The sequence below is a fragment of the Hesperophylax consimilis genome, chromosome 27 (genome assembly GCF_061612785.1).
Source record: "Hesperophylax consimilis isolate HC1 chromosome 27, BYU_Hcon_1.0, whole genome shotgun sequence".
Lineage (NCBI taxonomy): Eukaryota > Metazoa > Arthropoda > Insecta > Trichoptera > Limnephilidae > Hesperophylax > Hesperophylax consimilis.
Window position 1 is genome coordinate 14914303 of NC_142862.1, and position 20670 is coordinate 14934972.

Consider the following 20670-nt stretch of genomic DNA (forward strand, 5'->3'; position numbering starts at 1 on the left):
AAATTGTCTTTGGTTGGTTTTGATTTAATTTTTTGATAGGGTATGCCATAAATTTTGTTTTTTTAGCAACAATCTATCTAGGTAATTAATGTCCACATTATCTGTTAGATTTAATTGTCCATTAGTTTTAACGCTTCGCCGACAAGGAGCCTCGACAATAATGTTATCGTTTAATTAAATTATTCTTGTTTTTCTAGGCAATTAATTAAAGACCAATCCGTATCTCCGACTCTAAGGGTCGGGCGTGATAAATTTCAGTAAATGATTATGGCCTCATCGTCCGAGAGCGAAATCATATAATATTAATTATGTACCATTTTCAAGATCATTTCTGGGGGTCATTGGCTTATTGAGCTTTACATCAATTTTAATAGTTCATATTATGGTATCTATAAAAAAAATTACGCAAGTTATGTTATGTAAGAAATAGCGACATAAAATATTTGGTTATTATTTGTTCTTCTTTCACCTTGTAACTTTATGTTTTTAGATTAACGTAAAAAAATCCAATTAACGCGGCTCCTTCAAGGACCGGTAAGAAAGCGTGATGCCGAGAGCGATTTGTTCAATATATTTTTGAAGTGAAACTTCTTTACGCGCGTTATGAATTTTCGAGGACCGGAGTAAAACCGACTCATGACCGTCACGAAAAACGGGGATCATTTCGCTATAGGAGCCTAGCTAATATTATATACCTAGTTTAGGTCACTCTCCAAACTCAGCTTCGCGGTCTAGAGGCAGAGCGCCCGATACCGAGGTTCGAACCCCGCTCTAACTATTTTTTTTTTCTTTTTGTGATTTTTTTAATACGAGGAAAAGTGATAAAATGCTCTCGTGCTGCGACTTTGTCATGCATACCTACACATAAGAAAATATCTACATTATTTAAATATTTTTTTAAAAAATTACATAAATTTGTTAATTTTAACCGATAGTCTCCCGAAATGTCTAAATCCATTTAGTGAGACTCTAGACCGGCAGGTGTTCACTCGAGTAATTGGCTCGAATTAACGGTCGGTACCTATATGATATTTTTATCGAAATATAGCTTACAAATCGAGCCGGTAGAGTCGCTCGGTATTTTGATTAATTATTTTTATTTTGAATCATTAAAATTACTAATCAAGGCCTATAACGCGAATAATTATTCTCGCAGACGTGCGTGACAAGTTTTTTTAGTAAAAAATACACCCATTATTAATTAATATACGGAAATATTTTTAAAAACGACAGATATGACTTCACACTGCCGATATATCTTCTATTCGACCCTATATAAAGCGTTAACGAGACGTTATGTGATATTATTCATTTGCCGTGTTTGAAAACGAAAATTTACACGTTAAAAGTCAATTGAGGAGTACACGTTATACGCGGTTCTCGTCGCGCAAGATACCTCTCCTCGTGGTCTAGAAGCAGAGCGTTCGACACTCGTTATGCATGACCCGGGTTCGAATCCCATATTTTTATAACTTTTAATTTTTTTTATCACATGCTACTAATAAATATGTCAATATTAGGAATCTAGTTAAACGTTCATTTGTTAACAACACGCCTATAAATAAATTTATGCTTTTTAAAACTATAATGTACAGCATTATGAATAATAATAATATGAAATGAAAAGAGATAGAGAAGAATACTAAAAGTTTCACTTCCGTCGTGCGTAGGCTTGCCACACACTGTATTTTTCTTTTGGTGACCGTACATGGATCGGTGCGGCATGGGAGCGGTGTCCGCATTCTTACTGCACACGGTTTATGTTTTTTTCGTAACTATCTATGAGAGACTGAGGTAAAATTAATATATAAACGATTTAGTGCGTTTATTTTTCGAAAATTGGTTGACAATTGGTTTACAATCGGAATACAGTGGATTCACAATTGGTTCTCACTCTGTTCATAATTGATTGACAACTGGTTCACAATTATTAGTTCTCAATTTGTTCATAATTGATTGACAACTGGTTCACAATTATTAGTTCTCAATTTGTCCACAATTGGTTCACGACTGGTTACTAATGGTTCATTTGTAAAAATGCAGTCGTTGAAGGATTTCACAAGAATTGAGATATCATTCTTTCAGTAGTCTTCCATTTTGGCGTTCCCGAGACTAACCTGACATCTTTATTAAGGTGTTTAGTTATCAAAGACTGCTATGTTTATTTTCACGTAGGTACTATAAATTACACTTATCCGTGGGATTTGCATATTTACTTTTGCACTGTTGTCATGCAAATAATTTTGATTTTAAACTTTGATATTGACCTTTGCCAAAATTCAATATCAAAGGATACCTTTCAAATATTTATGGAGATGGATTATTTAAATTGAACATAGAGCTTAGAACTATTGTCGACAATATAATTATTCATCCAATAATAAAAACTAAAAACACCTCGATTTTTTTGAGTTAATTCACATTGTAGTTATTTAACATCTATGGTCTAATACCGTGTGTTCAAAGTTTGTATTCTTATGTGTTTCCATATAAAATATCAATAATTGGGTTTTTTAATGAATTAGCAAGCGTAATATTACCTATACATTTGGTGTATTTTATCTTCATTCGTAGTGCGTCTATTTTGAGTAAAGGATCTTTTCACCACGAATTGATGTAAAAGAGATTGGCAGATTTATTTTATTTAGTTTTTTTTTATTTGCCAATTTTGCAAAACTTTGTTTATAGTAGGTAATATGTTTTGCAGCATAAATTTGCAGGTAATTCAAATCACGTTGCTCCTGGAGGTTGTGTTCCCTTGAAAAAAAACACTTTCATCAAATATTTTTTTTATTATTTATTAGCTGACGTGTAGCCGGCATTGCTCGGGAACTTATGAATGGTTTGGGGTAAAGTTTTAAGGTTGTGAGGACTTTTTAAGATATACAATTCCGTTGATTTATCTCATGAGGATAAGACAGCGTTAGCAATGGAAGCGCGCGAATTTTTTTTAGGACTTGATTACAAAACATCGACTTTTCTCTAGTTTTCATAAATATAATGTGCATGTATTATATATATAAACCTTCCGGAAGAACTTTTCTAAATGATAGTAAAAACCCTATCAAAATCCACTGCGTAGTTTAGAAAAGAACTAAGCTCACAGACAGACGTGGATAACTACTTTGTTTTATACTATTTAGAGATTGTTGTCAAATTATATTGATACTAAACTTTTAAATATATTATTGTTTTATTTACCTATTCAATTTTATTTTTTCTTTATTAAACAATAGTAATTGTCGTATAATGTGTACTAACAAATATTTATTTTCTTTCAGCTCATCAGCGTTTGGATGTTGGCGAAGAAATATCATCAAAGACAACAAAGTTCCATAAATAATCACCTGTACTGGTTTTGACCATAAAAACTTTACCATAATGTGATTTATAGCTAAATAAAGTTGACATATACAGTTTAAACGAACAGTGACATTGACAGTAGTAGTTCGCTAAAATAATTTATTTAAAAATAAATTATACCAATAGAACAATAAATTGGCTATTAAAGCTGCCAAAATTTCGTTGTTTTTCAAAATTTGAAAAATAAATTAAAGTTTTTAAACTTTTATTTACCTTGACGTCTCAGAGACATTGAAGTTTTATTATTTTGTCGGTCCAATAGACCCGGTGTTAAAAACACTTAGTGAAGTTTAGTTTGTTTTTGAGGGCTGTTTAGTTTAAAAGGTAAACATATAATGAAGGAGCTACTGCAGGTATGGGGTCGCGTGGCTGGCAAGACATACAGCGCCGTGGGACGTGCCGAACACGCGCCTATACCGAAGGAAAAGGCTCCAGCTAAGAGAAAACGAAGTGAGTAATGTTATCATTATTATTTTTTATAATTAAAATTATCTCAGTGGCCCCAGGTCAATACTGATAGTAAAGTTTTACGTTGATACAAGCAGGTCGCTGTAGAAACGCAATTTTTTGTGTTTTTTTAATGATACATCGATTTGTTTCTGTTTTCGGTAATGAACGAATGCAAATATTGGAAGCGGAAATTAACTCACTTCCCGACATCATTTTTTAATTTTTTTTTATTTTTTTATTTTTTATTTAATATTTGAAAAAAAATAATTTTTAGATAGATAAGTATACAGGATATAAACAAGATATAAAACAATAGAAATTAAAGTAGCTTTTCCTCACCATAAAGAGACAATGCTCTTGTATTTGGTGAGGGAATTCTAGTTCAATTATGTACATGTTAGTTTTTTTTTTTTTTTTTATTTATTTAAGGAGAAAACACAGATACAGACAGTAATTAAAAGATAATTTTCTAAAACAATAACTTGAGAATTCGCCTGCATCCTAACTATTTCTCACTGATTGACTGGTAGATAACAATTTTAAATATTTTTTTACATGTAAATAAGGTAAAAATTTTGTATATAGATAATGCTCAGTATCAAATAAAAGTGTACACATATTTTGTAAACAAGTTTAGAGATAGATCATAAAAAGTACTTAAAGAGTATAGTGAATGAAGTAAGTACACATTTTCTTTTTTTTTATAGTAAAACAGACTTCAATTTCCTGCCAAAAGTACTATATGTATCAAAAAATATGTCGGAATCCTTCAGGTTTTGGTTTTTATTATACAATTCGCACATTCTTCTGATTGGATCTCTGACACCAGCATTTGTGCGCGTCCGGCTAATATGGAATAAGTCGTTAAGCCTCGTCGTTCTGAGTGGTATTTTAAAGTTTATTAGATTGAGTAAGCCAGGACAGTCGATAAAGTTATTACAGATTTTGAACAAGGTCATTAGGTCAAGGTCATTAGGTCAAGGTAAGTTCGCCGGTTAGTAAGAGTGGAGACGTTATATTTCGAGAGCATATTTGTGTATCCCCGTTTAGGTGCGCTCATTCTGTGGTTGAGGTAACGCAGAAATTTCTTCTGGATACTTTCAATATTTTCTTTATAGATATCGTAAAGTGGAGTCCATATGGAGGTGCAGTATTCAAGTTGAGAACGGACCAGCGTATAGTAAAGCAGAAGGTAGGTTTCAGGCTTTCGAAATACGCGGCTGTTTCTGATAACAAAGCCTAGCATGCAGTAAGCTTTATTCACAATGTTTTTAATGTGCGCATCGAAATGAAGTTTGGAATCAAAAAGTACGCCAAGATCCCTTATACAGTATACACGATCTAGTGAATAGTTGCCTATATAATAATTGTGTATAATAGCGTTATGATTTTTAGTGAAGCTTATTTGTTTACATTTATTGTAACTTAGGTAAATTTTGTTTTCATTGCAAAACGCTTCGAACCTTACTAAGTCTCGTTGGATGAGCAGACAATCATTTAAATTTCTAACAATAGCAAATATTTTTATGTCATCGGCGTACAAGAGAAATAAACAATGCATGAAACATTCAGAAACTGTATTAATAAAAAGTATAAATAAAAGCGGTCCTAGGATTGATCCCTGTGGTACGCCAGAAGTAACTGGTTCCCATACGGAGGTATGTCCTCGTAACGATACAGCTTGCTGTCTTTTTGTTAAATATGAGATGAACCAACGTAATAAGTTTCCCCTAATTCCGTTATACATAATTTTTTTGATAAGAATAAGGTGATCAACCTTGTCAAAAGCCTTTTTGAAATCGCAGTAAATTGCATCTACCTGATGGCCTCGATCCATGCTAGTAAACAAAAAATTAGAGTAAATAAGTAGATTACTCACGGTAGATTTGCCTTTGACAAACCCGTGTTGTTGGTCTGTAATTTTGGCAGCAAGCTGAGGATATATATTAGTATGGACAAGTCTTTCCAACAGTTTAGGGATCGCTGAGAGAATGGATATTGGCCTGTAGTTTTCCACTCGTTGACGCGAATCACCTTTGTGGACCGGTATGATGTAGGCCAGCTTCCACCTGCCAGGGAAAACCCCATCAATCAGACATTTATTGAATATTATGGTAAGCGGCACACACAGTGACGACGCAGCAGATCTAAGGAAAAACGCCGGAATTCCATCGTGACCCGCACCTTTGTTTATGTCTAGCGACTTTAAACTTGATTTCACTTCTTGTTTCGTTAGTTTAATCGTGTGAATATGTGCAAGTCCTGAGTCGTGAACTGATTCAAGTTGATCAATGTCTATTGTGTCATTGACGGAGGAAGGTTCAAATGTTGACTTGAAGAATTCAGAGAACATATTACAGATTTCCTGGGCATTATTAGATTCACGTCCGTCAAAGGACATAGCAGCAGGATATCCGTCGGACGACTTTAATGAGGATATGTATGACCAAAAACTTTTGATATTGTTTTGCAATGAACTTTCGACGTTGTCGAAAAATATCTTTCGAGATTCATTAGACAACTTCTTGTATGTTGCACGTAAGAAGGAAAATTCACGATAGTCAGAAAGACCTTTGTATGTCTTCCATTTGAGCCAGAATTTGTCCTTTTTCCGTGATAGCCTAATAAGTTCGGGGGTAAACCATATGGGAAATTTTTCATTTCGTCGTGCCAGTAATGGAATAAACTTATCAATTACATTGTTTATTATTACATAGAATTGGTCTACTGCTTCTTCTGCTGATAAATTTGCGATTTCAGACTTCCAATCAATACAGTCAATGTCATTATTAATTTGCGTGTAATCAGCTTTCCTGAAATTTCGCCTACGCTCTTTGTTGTTTTTAATTTTTGATTGAATCGCGGAGGATATTTCGAATTTCAGGGCTGGATGGTGTCTATCCTCTGAAAGGAGAGGGTCGTCGCTATGTGTAACTTTTGTTTCGCAACTATAAAATATAAGATCTAAGAATTTATCGTTGTGGTTTGGTATACTATTATATTGTAGTAAGCTCATCAATGCCATTGTTTGAAGCAAGGTATGCGATGTAGCCGTGTTCGAGGAGGCAAGACCATGATTGTAGCCTTCAGAAAATGACCATGTTAGAGTAGGTAGATTCAGATCTCCTAGAACACAAAACATATTATTTGGTTCTGATGAAAAAACGGATTCTAGGTTTTTGGAGAAAATATCATAAAACGTTGTTGGCGAGACAGGAGGTATGTATACAGCACATATGATGAGATTGCGAGACCTTACCGGAATAGATACGAAGATTTGTTCAATTTGATTTTTTTCCCAGTCATCGAGTATTAAGGTAAATAAATTATTAAGAAACAACACAAGATTTAAACAATATTACTTCTAGATGTAAGTAGTGAACGTATTTTGGACTTATAATAGTTTAAGGTAATTTTTTAATTAAAGGTGAAATTCCTGAATATTTTCGATATTTTTTAAATTTAATGGAAGGTTATTAAAATAAATTATGCCTAGATAAAGATAGGTATTTTGAATGAGCTTAGTGTTAAATTTTGGGATTTTAATAGTTTTCTGGTATCTTGCTGATTAAATTGCAAGTTATGAGTATTTGACTGTATTTCTTTGTAAATTTGAAGTATTGAATATTTTTGATACATTTTGTCTATTGTAGGTACTTTAAAAATTGTAAAAAGAATTTCCGTAGAAAATTTTGACGGATTTTTCAAAATTACTTTGATTACCAATCTTTGAACTACTTTAAGTGGGTTCAAAATTTTATTATATGTTCCTCCCCAACCAATAATACCATATTGTAATATAGATTGAACAATCGCATAGTACACTCTTTTTAGGTTTTCTAGTCTAAGAATATTTCTAAGTCTTATAAATATATAAATACATTTCCTAATCCTTTTGACGAGTTCACAAATGTGTGTTTTCCATTTAAAATATTGATCTATATATACACCAAGATATTTGATTTTGGATGTTGGACTAAGGATAGGACAAGTTTGATTGCAGTTAGTTCTGCCACATTTGTGTTGGTGTATTATAATGTTTAACTCTGGTTCTGATTTAAATTTATTGATTGAAAATGGGATAAATTTTGTTTTTTCTGTGTTTAAGGAGAGAAAATTTTTATCGAACCAAATTTTCAGTATATTAATATCAGCATTTGCCAAGTTATTAACAGTATTCCAATCCGTACCTTCGATTATTATGACAGTGTCATCCGCATACGATATTATTTTCCCGTTTAGTTTTTGTATGAATATGTCATTAACATGGATGATAAACAGTAACGGACCCAGAACTGTACCTTGCGGTATGCCGAATTGACTCGTTTTTGGCAAGCTAAACACATTGTTAATTTTTACGACTTGAGGTCGTTTGGAAAGGTAACTTTTTACCCATTCTAGAGCTGTACCATTTAATCCAATGTTTCTTAATTTACTTATAAGTTTGTCATGTGATATGCTATCAAATGCTTTTTTGAGATCTATGAAAATTCCAAGGCATTTTAATGATTTATCTAAAGAATTATATACTAGGCTACTCAATTTTGCAATTGCATCCTGTGTGCTTCTCCCTTCCATAAAACCGAACTGGTTTTCATTAATTATACCATTGCATTTTATAAATTGGCTCATTCTTTTTTTAACTATTTTTAAATTTTTTTTGCTATATTTGAGATGAGTGATATGGGTCGGTAATTGTTTACTTCTTCTGGATTACCTGATTTAAATAATGGAGTAATGGTAGTTTATTTGTAAACTGATGGGAATACTCCGCTTTGAAAACTTTTATTTATTATATGCATTAATGGTTTGGAAATTAGTTTTTTAATGTTTTTTTAAATATCAACTGTAATTGCATCAAAGCCCGGAGCAGAACCTCCTTTCATATCAGTTATAATAGAAACTATTTCGTCCTCTGTGGTGATTTCAAATGTTGCCATTTTTTTTTCAGCATCAATATTACAGTCTGGAGATGTTATATTTGGGTCAATATGTATAAGATTGGCTAGATTTTTCCCTACGTTTGCAAAATAGGTGTTAAATATATTTGCAGCTTTTGATGGGTTTTCTTTACAACATGTTTTCGAGTTATCATGATTAATAGCACTGATTTCATTATTCCTGTATTTTTTTTAATCAATTATTTCATTTATCACCGTCCATACTCTTTTACTATCATTTTCAGCCTGATCCAACTTATGTATATAATAACTTTCTTTTGTATGTTTTATAATATAAGAAAGTTTGTTTTTATATGCTTTAAAATGATTGAGTAAATTTTTGTTATTTGGTTGTTGAGTAGTCAATTTGTATAGAGCTTGCTTATGTCGTACAGATACTATTAAACCGTGAGTAATCCATGGTTTCATAGGTTTGAATTTAGATAGTTTGGATTTGGGTATTATATTATTTGATGAGTCATTTATGTATTTGGAAATTTTTTCTTCAAATATTTTACAACAAACATTGACATCATTACATTGAAATAATTCTATCCAATTTTCCGATTCTAATTTATTTTTTAATGTATCCATATCGAGTACTTTTATTGAGGTATTATTTTGTTTGAATGATGGCAATATTGGATTGCTAAATTTATGGATAAACACACATGAGTAATGATCAGTAATATTAGTATGAATGACAGCTGATTTTATATTGTGGATATCAGGAATATTTGTAAAAATATGATCTAAACATGCAGGTCGTTGACCTGGAACGATCCTAGTATATGAATTTACGCACGATAAATAGTTGAGTTCCGCTAACATATTGAGGTACTTATCTTTATCCATACTAGAGTATCTGTTTGCGATATTTAAATTGATATCCCCAACAATAACATTATTTTTGTTTCTAAAATTGAATAATTTTTTTTTAATTCATCTATAAATTGTGATATAATCGACATATGCGTACGATAAATAGCAATAACGTTATAATGTTTATTTATGTCCTTAAATTCAATATTCAAAATGTTAACATTTCTAACACTGTTAATCTCTTTAATATTGAGTACATTGTACTGGTTGGATATGAATATTCCGACACCAGAGTTTTTGTTTAATTTTGTTATTGTTGTATGATATGAATACCCCGGAATAGTATAATTCAATTCCCCGGCTGAATGCGTTTCTGTTAACACTATGCATCCCGGAGAATAATTTAAATCTTTTAATGATATTATTAATTCTTCTATGCTTCTAATGTTTACATGAAATAGACTAAATCCTTTTTCAGGGCAGGTTAAATTGAAATCTTTTATGGATTGACATAATTTTTCTTCTATATACATTTTTTTATCTAGAGCGTTACATAAAAAATCATCCATTTTAAAGTTTTAAGTTTAAATAAGTGAAATTTAGCATATTTATTCGTAGTCGATGCGCTCTCTAGCGATTTGCAGCATTTTTTGCCGATAGAGACATTTAGTGCTATTGGCTGTGTGGTCGATGGAAAACTTCATATTATACCTTTTGTTTTGGACACAGCAATTGTTGCAGATTGGTTCTTGTTTTTTGTTGTCACATTTGGATAGTATGTGTTCCTTAGCGCAATGAGGGCAAATGGGGGGCTCCGTCCTGGCGAGACATCTTATCGCTGTGTGGCCAAACTTCAGGCAGTAAAAGCATTGTGTAATGGGATTACAGTCTTCGATGAATATTCTTTGAAATTTGATGTTAATTTTTTTTTGTCTATTAGCGTTTTTCTCAATTTTCCGGTTGTTTCGATTATGTAGTTAGTGGTGTCGTTTTCTTTTCCTTCATTGTGTTTGTTTTTTATTTCCTTGATAAGTTTAATATCATTTCTATCTTCTTGATTTATTCCTTCATTTTGTTGTGTGATTCCGTCTATAATGTCTTCTTCCGTCAATTGGCATTGGAGTCTTTTCAACATAAGAAATGGGGTTTTTTTTTATTTTTATTTCTTCGGCCAATACATCTTTACCAACTACCTTGTTAATTTCTATGGTTAATTTTTCTGCATCTTCTTTTTTTGGGCATGAGATTAGTATTTTTTGATCACCAATCTTTTTTACTCCATTAACTCCGACTTTTAGTTTCGTATATATAAGTTGATATTTTTTCATTTCATATCTAGCTGAAACTCGGCAGATCGTCTAGTTGTCAGTGACAAGGCATTATATATACTTTTGGTAAACAGCATTCATATTGAGACACGCTGGAAATATTCGCATTTCTCTGAAATCGGATGACATTGCAGCGATTAATATACGCGATCGGCATTTGGCAGGGTTGGTAGAGTTGTCGACTCCAGTTCCTGGGTAGGAAGGTTCAATCCTCAGTAAACCAATATTTCAAAAGACATTTGAAAATAGATGCAAAAATGTTGGTTTTTACGGTCTTTTGGTTTTTTTTTTTAATTTTTCCCAAAAAATGAAAATTATAACCCTCTGTACCGACCCTCTGACACCTGAAGATTCACATTGCAGAGCATTAGACATATAATTATCCCTTGTTACTGTACCGTCTCGCCCCGGATCGTATACGACGGTTAAATTGTTTCACCAAGGTGACCGCAGTAAAATTATAAACCAATTATTGTAAAAAATAAATTGAGAATTTGAATTTTATTTCAAAGGAAGGATGTTACAGGAGCCGTTTCAGACTTTTACAACATCATAAATACACAAATAAAGTCCTCAAAGATTTTTATTGAAGGAAATGAAAATGAAAGTTAACAAGTCTTTGCGTTGTTGATAGTAGAACAATTATTTTATTATTGTTAATTAAATAAAAAAATTATCATCGTTTCGAATAGATACTGTCACGTCTGATGTCCCGTCTGATGTCCCGTCTGATGAGCATGGACCCTTGTCAATCACCAGGGCTATTATGGAGCTAAGGCAAGGAGACATAATGTATAAAAGCATTGAAGAACCTTGATCATGTTTGAAGGTGTTTGGAGAGTCCGCCAGTGGTGAGCAGATTGCGCCGGGTTGAGATTCGTGGGATAGAGTGCGCGAGGCCATCCTCAATCATTCAGCATCCATTGAACGTTTAAAGTGACAATGATGCTTCATCTTTGCGTCACCTCAACAGCATGCTTGGCAATCCAGTGCAGTCTCCAAGGAATTACCCCTGAAAACCACTCACAAATAAAACCATTTTTTATTTCAAACAACCGATTGTATATTTTCATCTCTTCAAGCCACAACACTTGAACAAGCACAGGCCGATCTCACACAGGAGTCGAAACGTTGGTTTTGTGTTTTGTAAATTTAAACGGAAAGTCTCCGAAGGATAAGTTCAAGGTATCCGCGCGATCTTTTTCTAAAAATTTCAATCTCCATTTTTTCTCGCCTAACGCCACGCGCACCGCGGAATCGTCGTCCCTCGTATTGTTCCCGTATTGTCCCGATCTAAATCTACCCGCGTTATTTTTGCTCGCCCGTCCAACCGCTCGCAGGGCAGCCACCCGAAAAAACTCTCAACAAAACAATAATCGGGCACTACCCTGGCAATCCAAACTTGCACAATTCTTTGACGTTACAATACATTAACAATTTGAGTGAAAATAGAAAAAAATATATCGCACAGAGTTTTGGCGGTCGCGCGGAAAAAGCCGCGAGACCCGAGGTTGGCCCAATGGAGCGTCGTTCCGCACAGGAGCGTTGTCCTGTATTGAAATTAAGTAAATAATAAAATTAAAATAAAAAAATATAAATTAAAAACTGCTAATCACTTTTATATGAATTCATCATGAAAATATGGCTATATTTTGTTTTATCTTTTACTCAAAATAGCAGTAGTATGCATGAAGATAAAATATATACAAATAAAGGGTATATTCAGCTTTCCAATTTAATAAAAAACTGATGTATTAATTTTTTTAATTGAAACACTAAGGACGGATTGTTTCGGAGAATTTGAACAATTCATCAAATTTCAACGCTCATTATCAGGTTCTGTGAAAGTCCTATTCAAGTTCTGTTATTATATCATTATAGGCTGGTTGCTTGACAGAACTCAAATAAAAACAGAATTTCAAAAAAACTTTCACAGAACTTGAAAATGAACGTTGAAATTTGATGAATTGTTCAAATTCTCCGAAACAACCCGTCCTAAGGACCATACAATTTCATCGTGATTTTTCAAGTTTTGTTAAAGTCCTATTGAAATTCTGTTATTATATTATTATGGGCAAGTTGCTTCACAGAACTGAAATAAAAACAGAACTTGAATAGAATGAAGATTTGGTGAATTGATCAAGTTCTGTGAAACAGCCCGTCCTTAATTAAGAATAAAATATTTGAATGCACGGCAGTAGACTATAGACGTCAAATAAATACAGTGTGATTTTTTCGCAAAAAATCGAGGTGTTTTTTGTGTTTATTTTCGCATGTCGATATTGTCGACAATAGCGTCTAAAGCTGTATGTTCAAATTTAATATTTTATCTCTATAAATATTTGAAGTGAACCCTTTGATGTTGAATTTTGGAAAGACAAAATTATTTGCATGACAACAGTGCAAAAAAATATGTAAATCCCACGCGCTAGTGTAATTTATCGTCCCTACGTCCATTACTCCATTTTTCCAAAAAAAAAAAAAATTTTTAAAGTTAATAAAATGGATTCCCATGGATTCATCAATCTGGGGAGAAACGCGGTTGAGGCCCTCGCTGAATTAATAATTGACCCAACAAGCAAATTAAACAAAGATCAAATCGCAAAAATGGTACCGAAAACAAATGCTATTCTCGGAACCATTGCTCAAATGGCTGCCAAAATGGCAGCACTCGAGGGTGAGCTGTCAGCTTTTAAAGCATTATCCAATAAACCTAACTCAGTAGTATCTACTTGTGAAGCAGCCGACGAACTCGAAGAAAGAAAAAAAAGAGCAAATTATCTAATAATCATAAATATTCCTTAAATCTCTAAGCTCAACCAAATAGAAAAAATACAATATGACAAAATACAAATTACAAATATCTTGAATAAGATTGATAGTAACATTGAAATTAACTCTATCAACACTTTACGCCTTGGAGCAGTGAGGCCGGATAAACCAAGGCCCGTTAAGGTTATTCTAAAGAACTCCACTGAAGCAATAAATATCCTCAGGAGAAAGAACTTTTATCTGACCAACTCCACTGTTAAAATCTTTTCCGACCAAACACCGAACCAACGAAAATTCTTGTCGGACCTCCGCCAAGAATTGGAAACTCGGATAAAGGGAGAAGAAGTTGGGTTAACAATAAAATATATGAATAACAAGCCCACAATAATAAGGTCAACTTCAAAAAACTCAAACACATCATCGGATAAGGCCAAAATATCCGAGGCTGCCGTACCAAACTCATAGAGCTACAAACTACTCTTCCACTACTCCAACACATTGAAGTTTTTCTTCTTACCGAAACTTGGCTTGATCCTGATATTCACACCGAGGAACTTGGATTTTCATCTTACAACACCTACCGCCTTGACAGAAATTCAGCCACTAGTACTAAAACCAGAGGAGGAGGAGTTCTTATATCCGTTACAAAATTACTGCCATCTACTCGATTAATTTGTAAACATCTGGACGTGGAACAGGTATTCGTTTTACTAAAAACTAAATCAGGCAAAATTCTACTGGGATGTGTCTACATTCCTCCTGGATCCAATATCACTGTCTACAGAAACCACATAGATGACCTCGAAACCTTTAAAAATAAATACCTTGATGCCAGAACAATTTTATTTGGTGACTATAATACCCCTTGCATTGATTGAATGAATAAGGAATCTTATAACAACTTAAGCCTACCAGAAAATGCCCGCGAAATAATAGATATGACGAACTTACTCTCTCTACATCAAGTCAATCAAGTCTACAATACCAATAATCGGCTGCTGGATTTAGTATTCTGCAGTGATACCTCAGTCCATATTGCTAAATCAGTTGACGAGCTTCTCCCCCTAGACTGCCACCACCCCGCCCTAAGCATAACCATCACTACTAATAACTCACCAGATGACATAACTGTTCTTCCTAACCTAACTTATAATTGTTCCAAAGCTGACTATTCTAACATGAATCAATATCTTGCAAATGAAGACTGGTCATTTCTTCACCATAATAATACTATTAACTATAATCTTGAATTATTTTACAAAATTATTAATAAGGCCATTGAAAGCTTTGTACCACTTTCACACTTCAAGGAAGCGAAGTTCCCAAAATGGTTCAGTGGCGAGCTAATTAACCTAGTTATCTGTAAAAAAATTGCACACAAAAACATTAAAGAATCGAACTCTCTTAACGACTACAAGATATTTCACAACTATATAACTCAATTTAAAAAACTATCAAGAAATTCATATTTCAATTATATAAATGGAATCGAAAACTCTATACCTTCTAATATACCAAACTTTTTCACTCACGTTAACTCTCTTAGAAAAAACAAACAAGGTTTACCCCTTTCAATGCACTTCAAAGAAAAGAGTAGTACTGACATGAATGTAAAAGTTAACTATTTTGCTGATTATTTTAAAAGCGTCTATGACGAAGATATCCCAGACAATTATATACCACCTTCGTCACTTAACGAGAGCATACATATCCCTGCCATACACATCAATATAAACGACGTTATAAGTAAAATCAAATCCCTAGACAAAAACAAAAAGGCTGGACCTTATAATGTACATCCCAATATCCTGATAAATTGCATTACTTCACTGGCTGAGCCGATTTTTCTATTGTTTAATCAATCCCTTGACACAGGGTGCTTCCCTGATATTTGGAAACGTTGTTATCTAACTCTTATATTTAAAAAGGGTAGTAAAAGTGATGTTACTAACTATAGACCAATATGTAAGCTATCCGTAATTCCTATACTTTTTGAAAAGCTATTACTTGATAAAATTTCACCATGTATTAACCATCTCATTGTTCCGAATCAACACGGATTTTTGTCGGGTAGATCAACTCTGACAAATCTCTCGTTATATGAAAACTATATATCAAACGGATTAGCTAACAGAACTCAAGTCGATTCCATATATACGGACTTTATCAAGGCCTTTGACAAAGTATGCCATAAAATTCTCCTGATCAAACTACGTAAGCTCGGTATTGACGGAAAACTTTTAGAATGGTTTGCTAGCTATCTAACTGATAGAGTTTTACTTGTAAAAACTAATTACAAAATGAAACAAACACTTAATATATTAAAATATAATTATATTTTATTGTCCTGATGAAGATTGAGTCCAATCGAAACCGGTCGACTAATATAACTCGAAATTAAAGTGGTTTAAAACTAAGTGTTTGTTTCATTTTGTATAATGTCAAGCCACAAAGTGTTTGCTTTCTTCGATAATTTAAAAACTAATTGTTCATTTCCAATCAATTTATAGCTACCAGTGGTGTACCACAGGGGTCTCATTTAGGCCCAATATTATTTTTACTGTTTATAAATGATATTGTAAATATATTTGATGAAGATATTAATACGTTACTTTTCGCAGATGATTTAAAAAAATTTAAAATAATCAAAAGCGCTGAAGATTGTATCTGTCTACAAAATAATTTGAACAGGTTAATTAATTGGTGTTCTCTTAACAAACTTCAAGTGAACATAAATAAGTGTTATTCAATAATATTTTACAGAATAAATCAACCAATTATTCATTCATATAAACTCAATAACTCAATCCTTACCTCTGTCGAGGAAATTAATGACCTGGGGATAACTTTCGACTCTAAATTAAACTTTATATCGCATATAAATAATATTAATAATAAAGGAATGAAAATGCTAGGCTTCATTCTTCAAAATTCCAGAGGTTTCAAGAATTTTTCAACATTAAAAAATTTGCACACATCCCTGGTTCGTAATCAAGTCGAATATAACTCCTCCATCTGGTCCCCCCACTACAAATTACATTCAGATTCAATCGAAAAAATTCAACATAAATTCCTGAGACACATTAATTTTAAACTAGGTATTCCCATTGAAAATATAAACTATAACTACTTGATGAAAAATCTAAATTTATTAAATATCTCAGATCGAAGAATTATATCCGACTTAATATTTATGTTCAAATTTGTAAATGGTAGTATAGACAGTCCTGATTTAATTAACCTCATTGAATTTCATATACCCACGAGAGCTACTCGTTCTAAATGCAACAATATCAGGACTGAGTATTCCAAACACTCGCTTATACCTAGGTTGCATGAAGTTAGTAATAGATACGCAGATGTGGCAGATCTATTTAATTGCACGAAAGGTAGGTACAAGAGGGCTATGCTATCAAATCTTTTCAATAAATATTAATTTAATCTAATTCTACCTTATTTGCACTATAGAAACTTATGTACTTGTATCTCTTGTTTACTTACTCTCTAATGTCATTTCACAATCAAATGCCACATTTATTTGTAATTCTTTTTTTTAAATATTTCTACGAATTTAACTGTGACATGTTATCATTATTTATGGAATATATATACCGTTGATATTATTTAAATAAATAATAAACAAGATATTTTAACGATTTGCACCCATAAAGATGCCAGATTAGTTTCAGGAGCGCAGAAATAATTGAAGATAATGTTAGTAATTCAAAAATTAAAGTATGGGATGAGAATATTTGAATTGGTAGATACGCCAGTCCTGGAAAGACTAGATGATTTGAGGAACGTCTCACACGCGTTGTGTGAAATGGTTGGATGAAGCCATTAAATAAGACGATGCAAATGATCAGATTTACTACAAAAATATTTAACGTCGCACAGTCCATTGCCGTCACTTGATTGGTTTTTAATTACGTGATTCCCTTTACACAATAATAATTGGTAGTCACAATGCAGGATGATTAATAAAATGACTCGTCAAATAACAAGATAGTTTTATAATTATTAATACTGTAATGGCGTTTTTCATTAATTGCATAATGGTTGCGCAGTTCAAACAATAATAAACTTGTCGGATTTCAGAAATACAGAGTTTTCCAATAAGAGGTGTTATTTTGATATTCAATCGTAAATGTTTCGTTGCTTGTGTGGCATGTAGCGCCGTCTTGTTGAATGTAAACGTTGTCTAGATCAATACCATCCAATTCCGGTCATAAAAAATCATTAATCATTTCTCGATAGCGCGATCAATTCACCGTAACTGTTGCTCCAGCCCCATTTTCGAAAAAGTCAGGTCCAATGACTCCGCCGGACCATAAACCGCACCAAAAAGTCACACGTTGAGAATAGAGAGGCTTTTCAACAATAATTCTTGGGTTTTCCAAGCCCCAGATGCGACAATTTTGCTTGTTGACGAAGCCACCGAGGTGGAAATGGGCCTCATCATTCAAGATGATTTGCATTTGATTCACTCAAGTGAATTTTAATAATTTCAATGCGTTGTTGAAGCGTGTATCGTTCCATTTTCATCAATTGCGTAGTTTTTACTTGTCAAATGTTAAAAAATAACAGCTTCAAAAGTAACATCTACCGAAAAAACGGGCTATTCAAAATAACACCTTTTATTGGAAAATCCTTTATTACTAGCTGGCGTAAATCGCACTGTGTGGCAAGTATCGTTGTGGTCTTTTTTTATATGGTTTTTTGATATAGTTATTAATGAACATGATCATCAAACTTATGGAAAGTAGCCGACATGATAAAATTGTTAAGTTCCCATCCAGGAGTCGCAGGTTCAATTCTCTGTTAGCCAAGTCGAAGTGGTTGTAGCAGGAATCCAAAACTATCATGTTTTATGTAACCCGGTAATGTTTGTCTCTATTTAAAATATTAACATATTTCTGGTCCGATTGAACTAATGAATTGATCGTTACAGGTTTAGACGAGACGATGAACTCAATTTAACAAAATTTAATACTTTATAATATAATTTTCGACTGTTTTACCCAGTGAATAGATAATAGAATGGAAACTAATTTCGCCACTTAATGCCTTTTGTATGTAGCCCATTTAGCAGGAGTTGCTGTCTCTCTTACACTAGCCTGACATCGTATATCGCCATCCCATTTGATCGAATGGAAATTGTATATAATACTTTAATTACGGTACATCGAATTTAAAAAAATCTTTTAGCACTGTATAGTATGTAGAGTTAATAGTGCCATTAAATTAATTTATTTTATCTGCAGCATTCTGAAAAGGTTATTTTTCCTAGGATTGCAAATATCATTTTTGCATTTTTATTGTCTTTCTTCAATCTACATATTGATGAAACATCAATATTATGAAATAATAAAAAGATTTGCGACTTACTTTAATGATGGTCTTCATAACGTGTTATAGACTCAATGTAAGAAAAGTGGTATAATTAATTATTTTAATCGGTAGGTAGATACTGTAACTTCTTTATACGAGAACACATTAATTTTACTTCTATGGTCTTAGGCAGGGGTAGGGAACCTGCTGCCCCCGAGGTTTCGTTCTGGCCCACAAGTAGTTTCGTTCAGGCCAGCTGACCCCAAAAAGAGTATAAAAAACAAACGCGAGAACGGTTCTCTTTCACGGTGTTTCAGAAAAATTTCCAAAGACAACCCAGAGAAAGGTGTAACTTACAGGTACTTCAGTATGCACCTACCTTACTGGAAAGCAGTTTAGACAGAAATAAATAAGCGATCCAACATCCTTTTAAAATGTAATTTGAATTTCCTCATTTTAATAATAATAAATTGTGAGTGCAATTGCTAATCAAAACAAGTTTTGTCTTCAGAATGCAACATCAAATACCAGTTGTGTATTCACCTCCTGACGAATTTTAAGGGAAAATATTGTCGTTTTCAAAATGCAGTGTAAAAATCGGAAGAAAGCTTTTTCATGTGTGTAGTTCTAATCAAAGCTGGGGATTCGCAAAAAGATTCAATCTTCACTAAAAAGCAGTTTTGTCAATTTGGATAACATAGTAATTTGCATTCAGAACAGATGAATGGTTTCTTTCGGGACATCACAAGTCTGAGATTCTTTCCAGGGCATTGTGGAGAACATTTGCAATTGTATAGTTAGAATTTCCACATTTATAAATCAGTATAAGACATATGAATCCTATAGTAATTTTTTTTAGAATTTCTTAGGTGATAGAATGCAGAATAAGTCTTAAGTTTAGACCGGTCTTGTGTTTTGAACGCAACTTAAAATTCGATTTGCGGACACATATTCTGTAGACGCAAATCAAGGGAAACCATTCTCACATTCTGAGTGCAGTTATACATTTCTAGCAGTAAACCTATTTCTAGCAGTGAACATGTCGTTTGGTAACGCATTATTCAATTTTTTTATTCGAAGAATTTTTATCAGGATATTCAGAATTCTGATGTGAAAAATAAAATAAAATCGGTAACACCCCCCCGCCACCAAAATGAAAGTGCGGTCGGTGGTGATATTACAAACATCCAAAAGGACCCCGATAGCAAAAAGGTTCCCGACCCATAGTCCAAGGGCTGAGACTTAATCAACAGTATTAAAATATATTTTTAACTGAGTCTAAACTTGAAGCCTTGTTCCCACAAAACCTATCACATTTGGAGATATTGTTAGAAGGGTTATTTTGAGTGGGTAGTGAAGTAGGGCTTGTAGTGGTAGTTGTTAAGAATTGTTTAACGAAGCGAGGCTAGTCGTCTACGTTGGATAGCTGATACCAATCCTGACGTATGGCATAAAGGCTTGGGTATTTTGTTCCACAATTACATTTTTAATTAGATGTGAACAAAATCAAAACACAGTATTTTGTAACGATGTTTATTATTTACCACTTGTCAAATAACATCAACAAGTCCTGTCAGAGGCGTTAAGAAACCTTCCAATGATTATATGAAACACAGGTAGGTAATACCCGTTTGCTGACCAGGTATCAGATAGCTAATCGTGTG

At 33.1% G+C, this 20670-nt stretch overlaps 1 protein-coding gene across 2 annotated transcripts in view; it reads left to right on the top strand.

The window, feature by feature from the left end:
- The window catches only part of LOC149410641 (scavenger receptor class B member 1-like), a 196673-nt gene that overhangs the window by 21384 nt on the left and 154619 nt on the right, over window positions 1–20670 (top strand). For both annotated transcript variants that reach the window (XM_089648194.1, XM_089648195.1), the window contains exon 2: window positions 3282–3813. In XM_089648194.1, the coding sequence (XP_089504320.1) occupies window positions 3699–3813 (115 nt within the window). In that variant the 5' untranslated portion in view covers window positions 3282–3698. The remainder of the gene's footprint in view (window positions 1–3281; window positions 3814–20670) is intronic.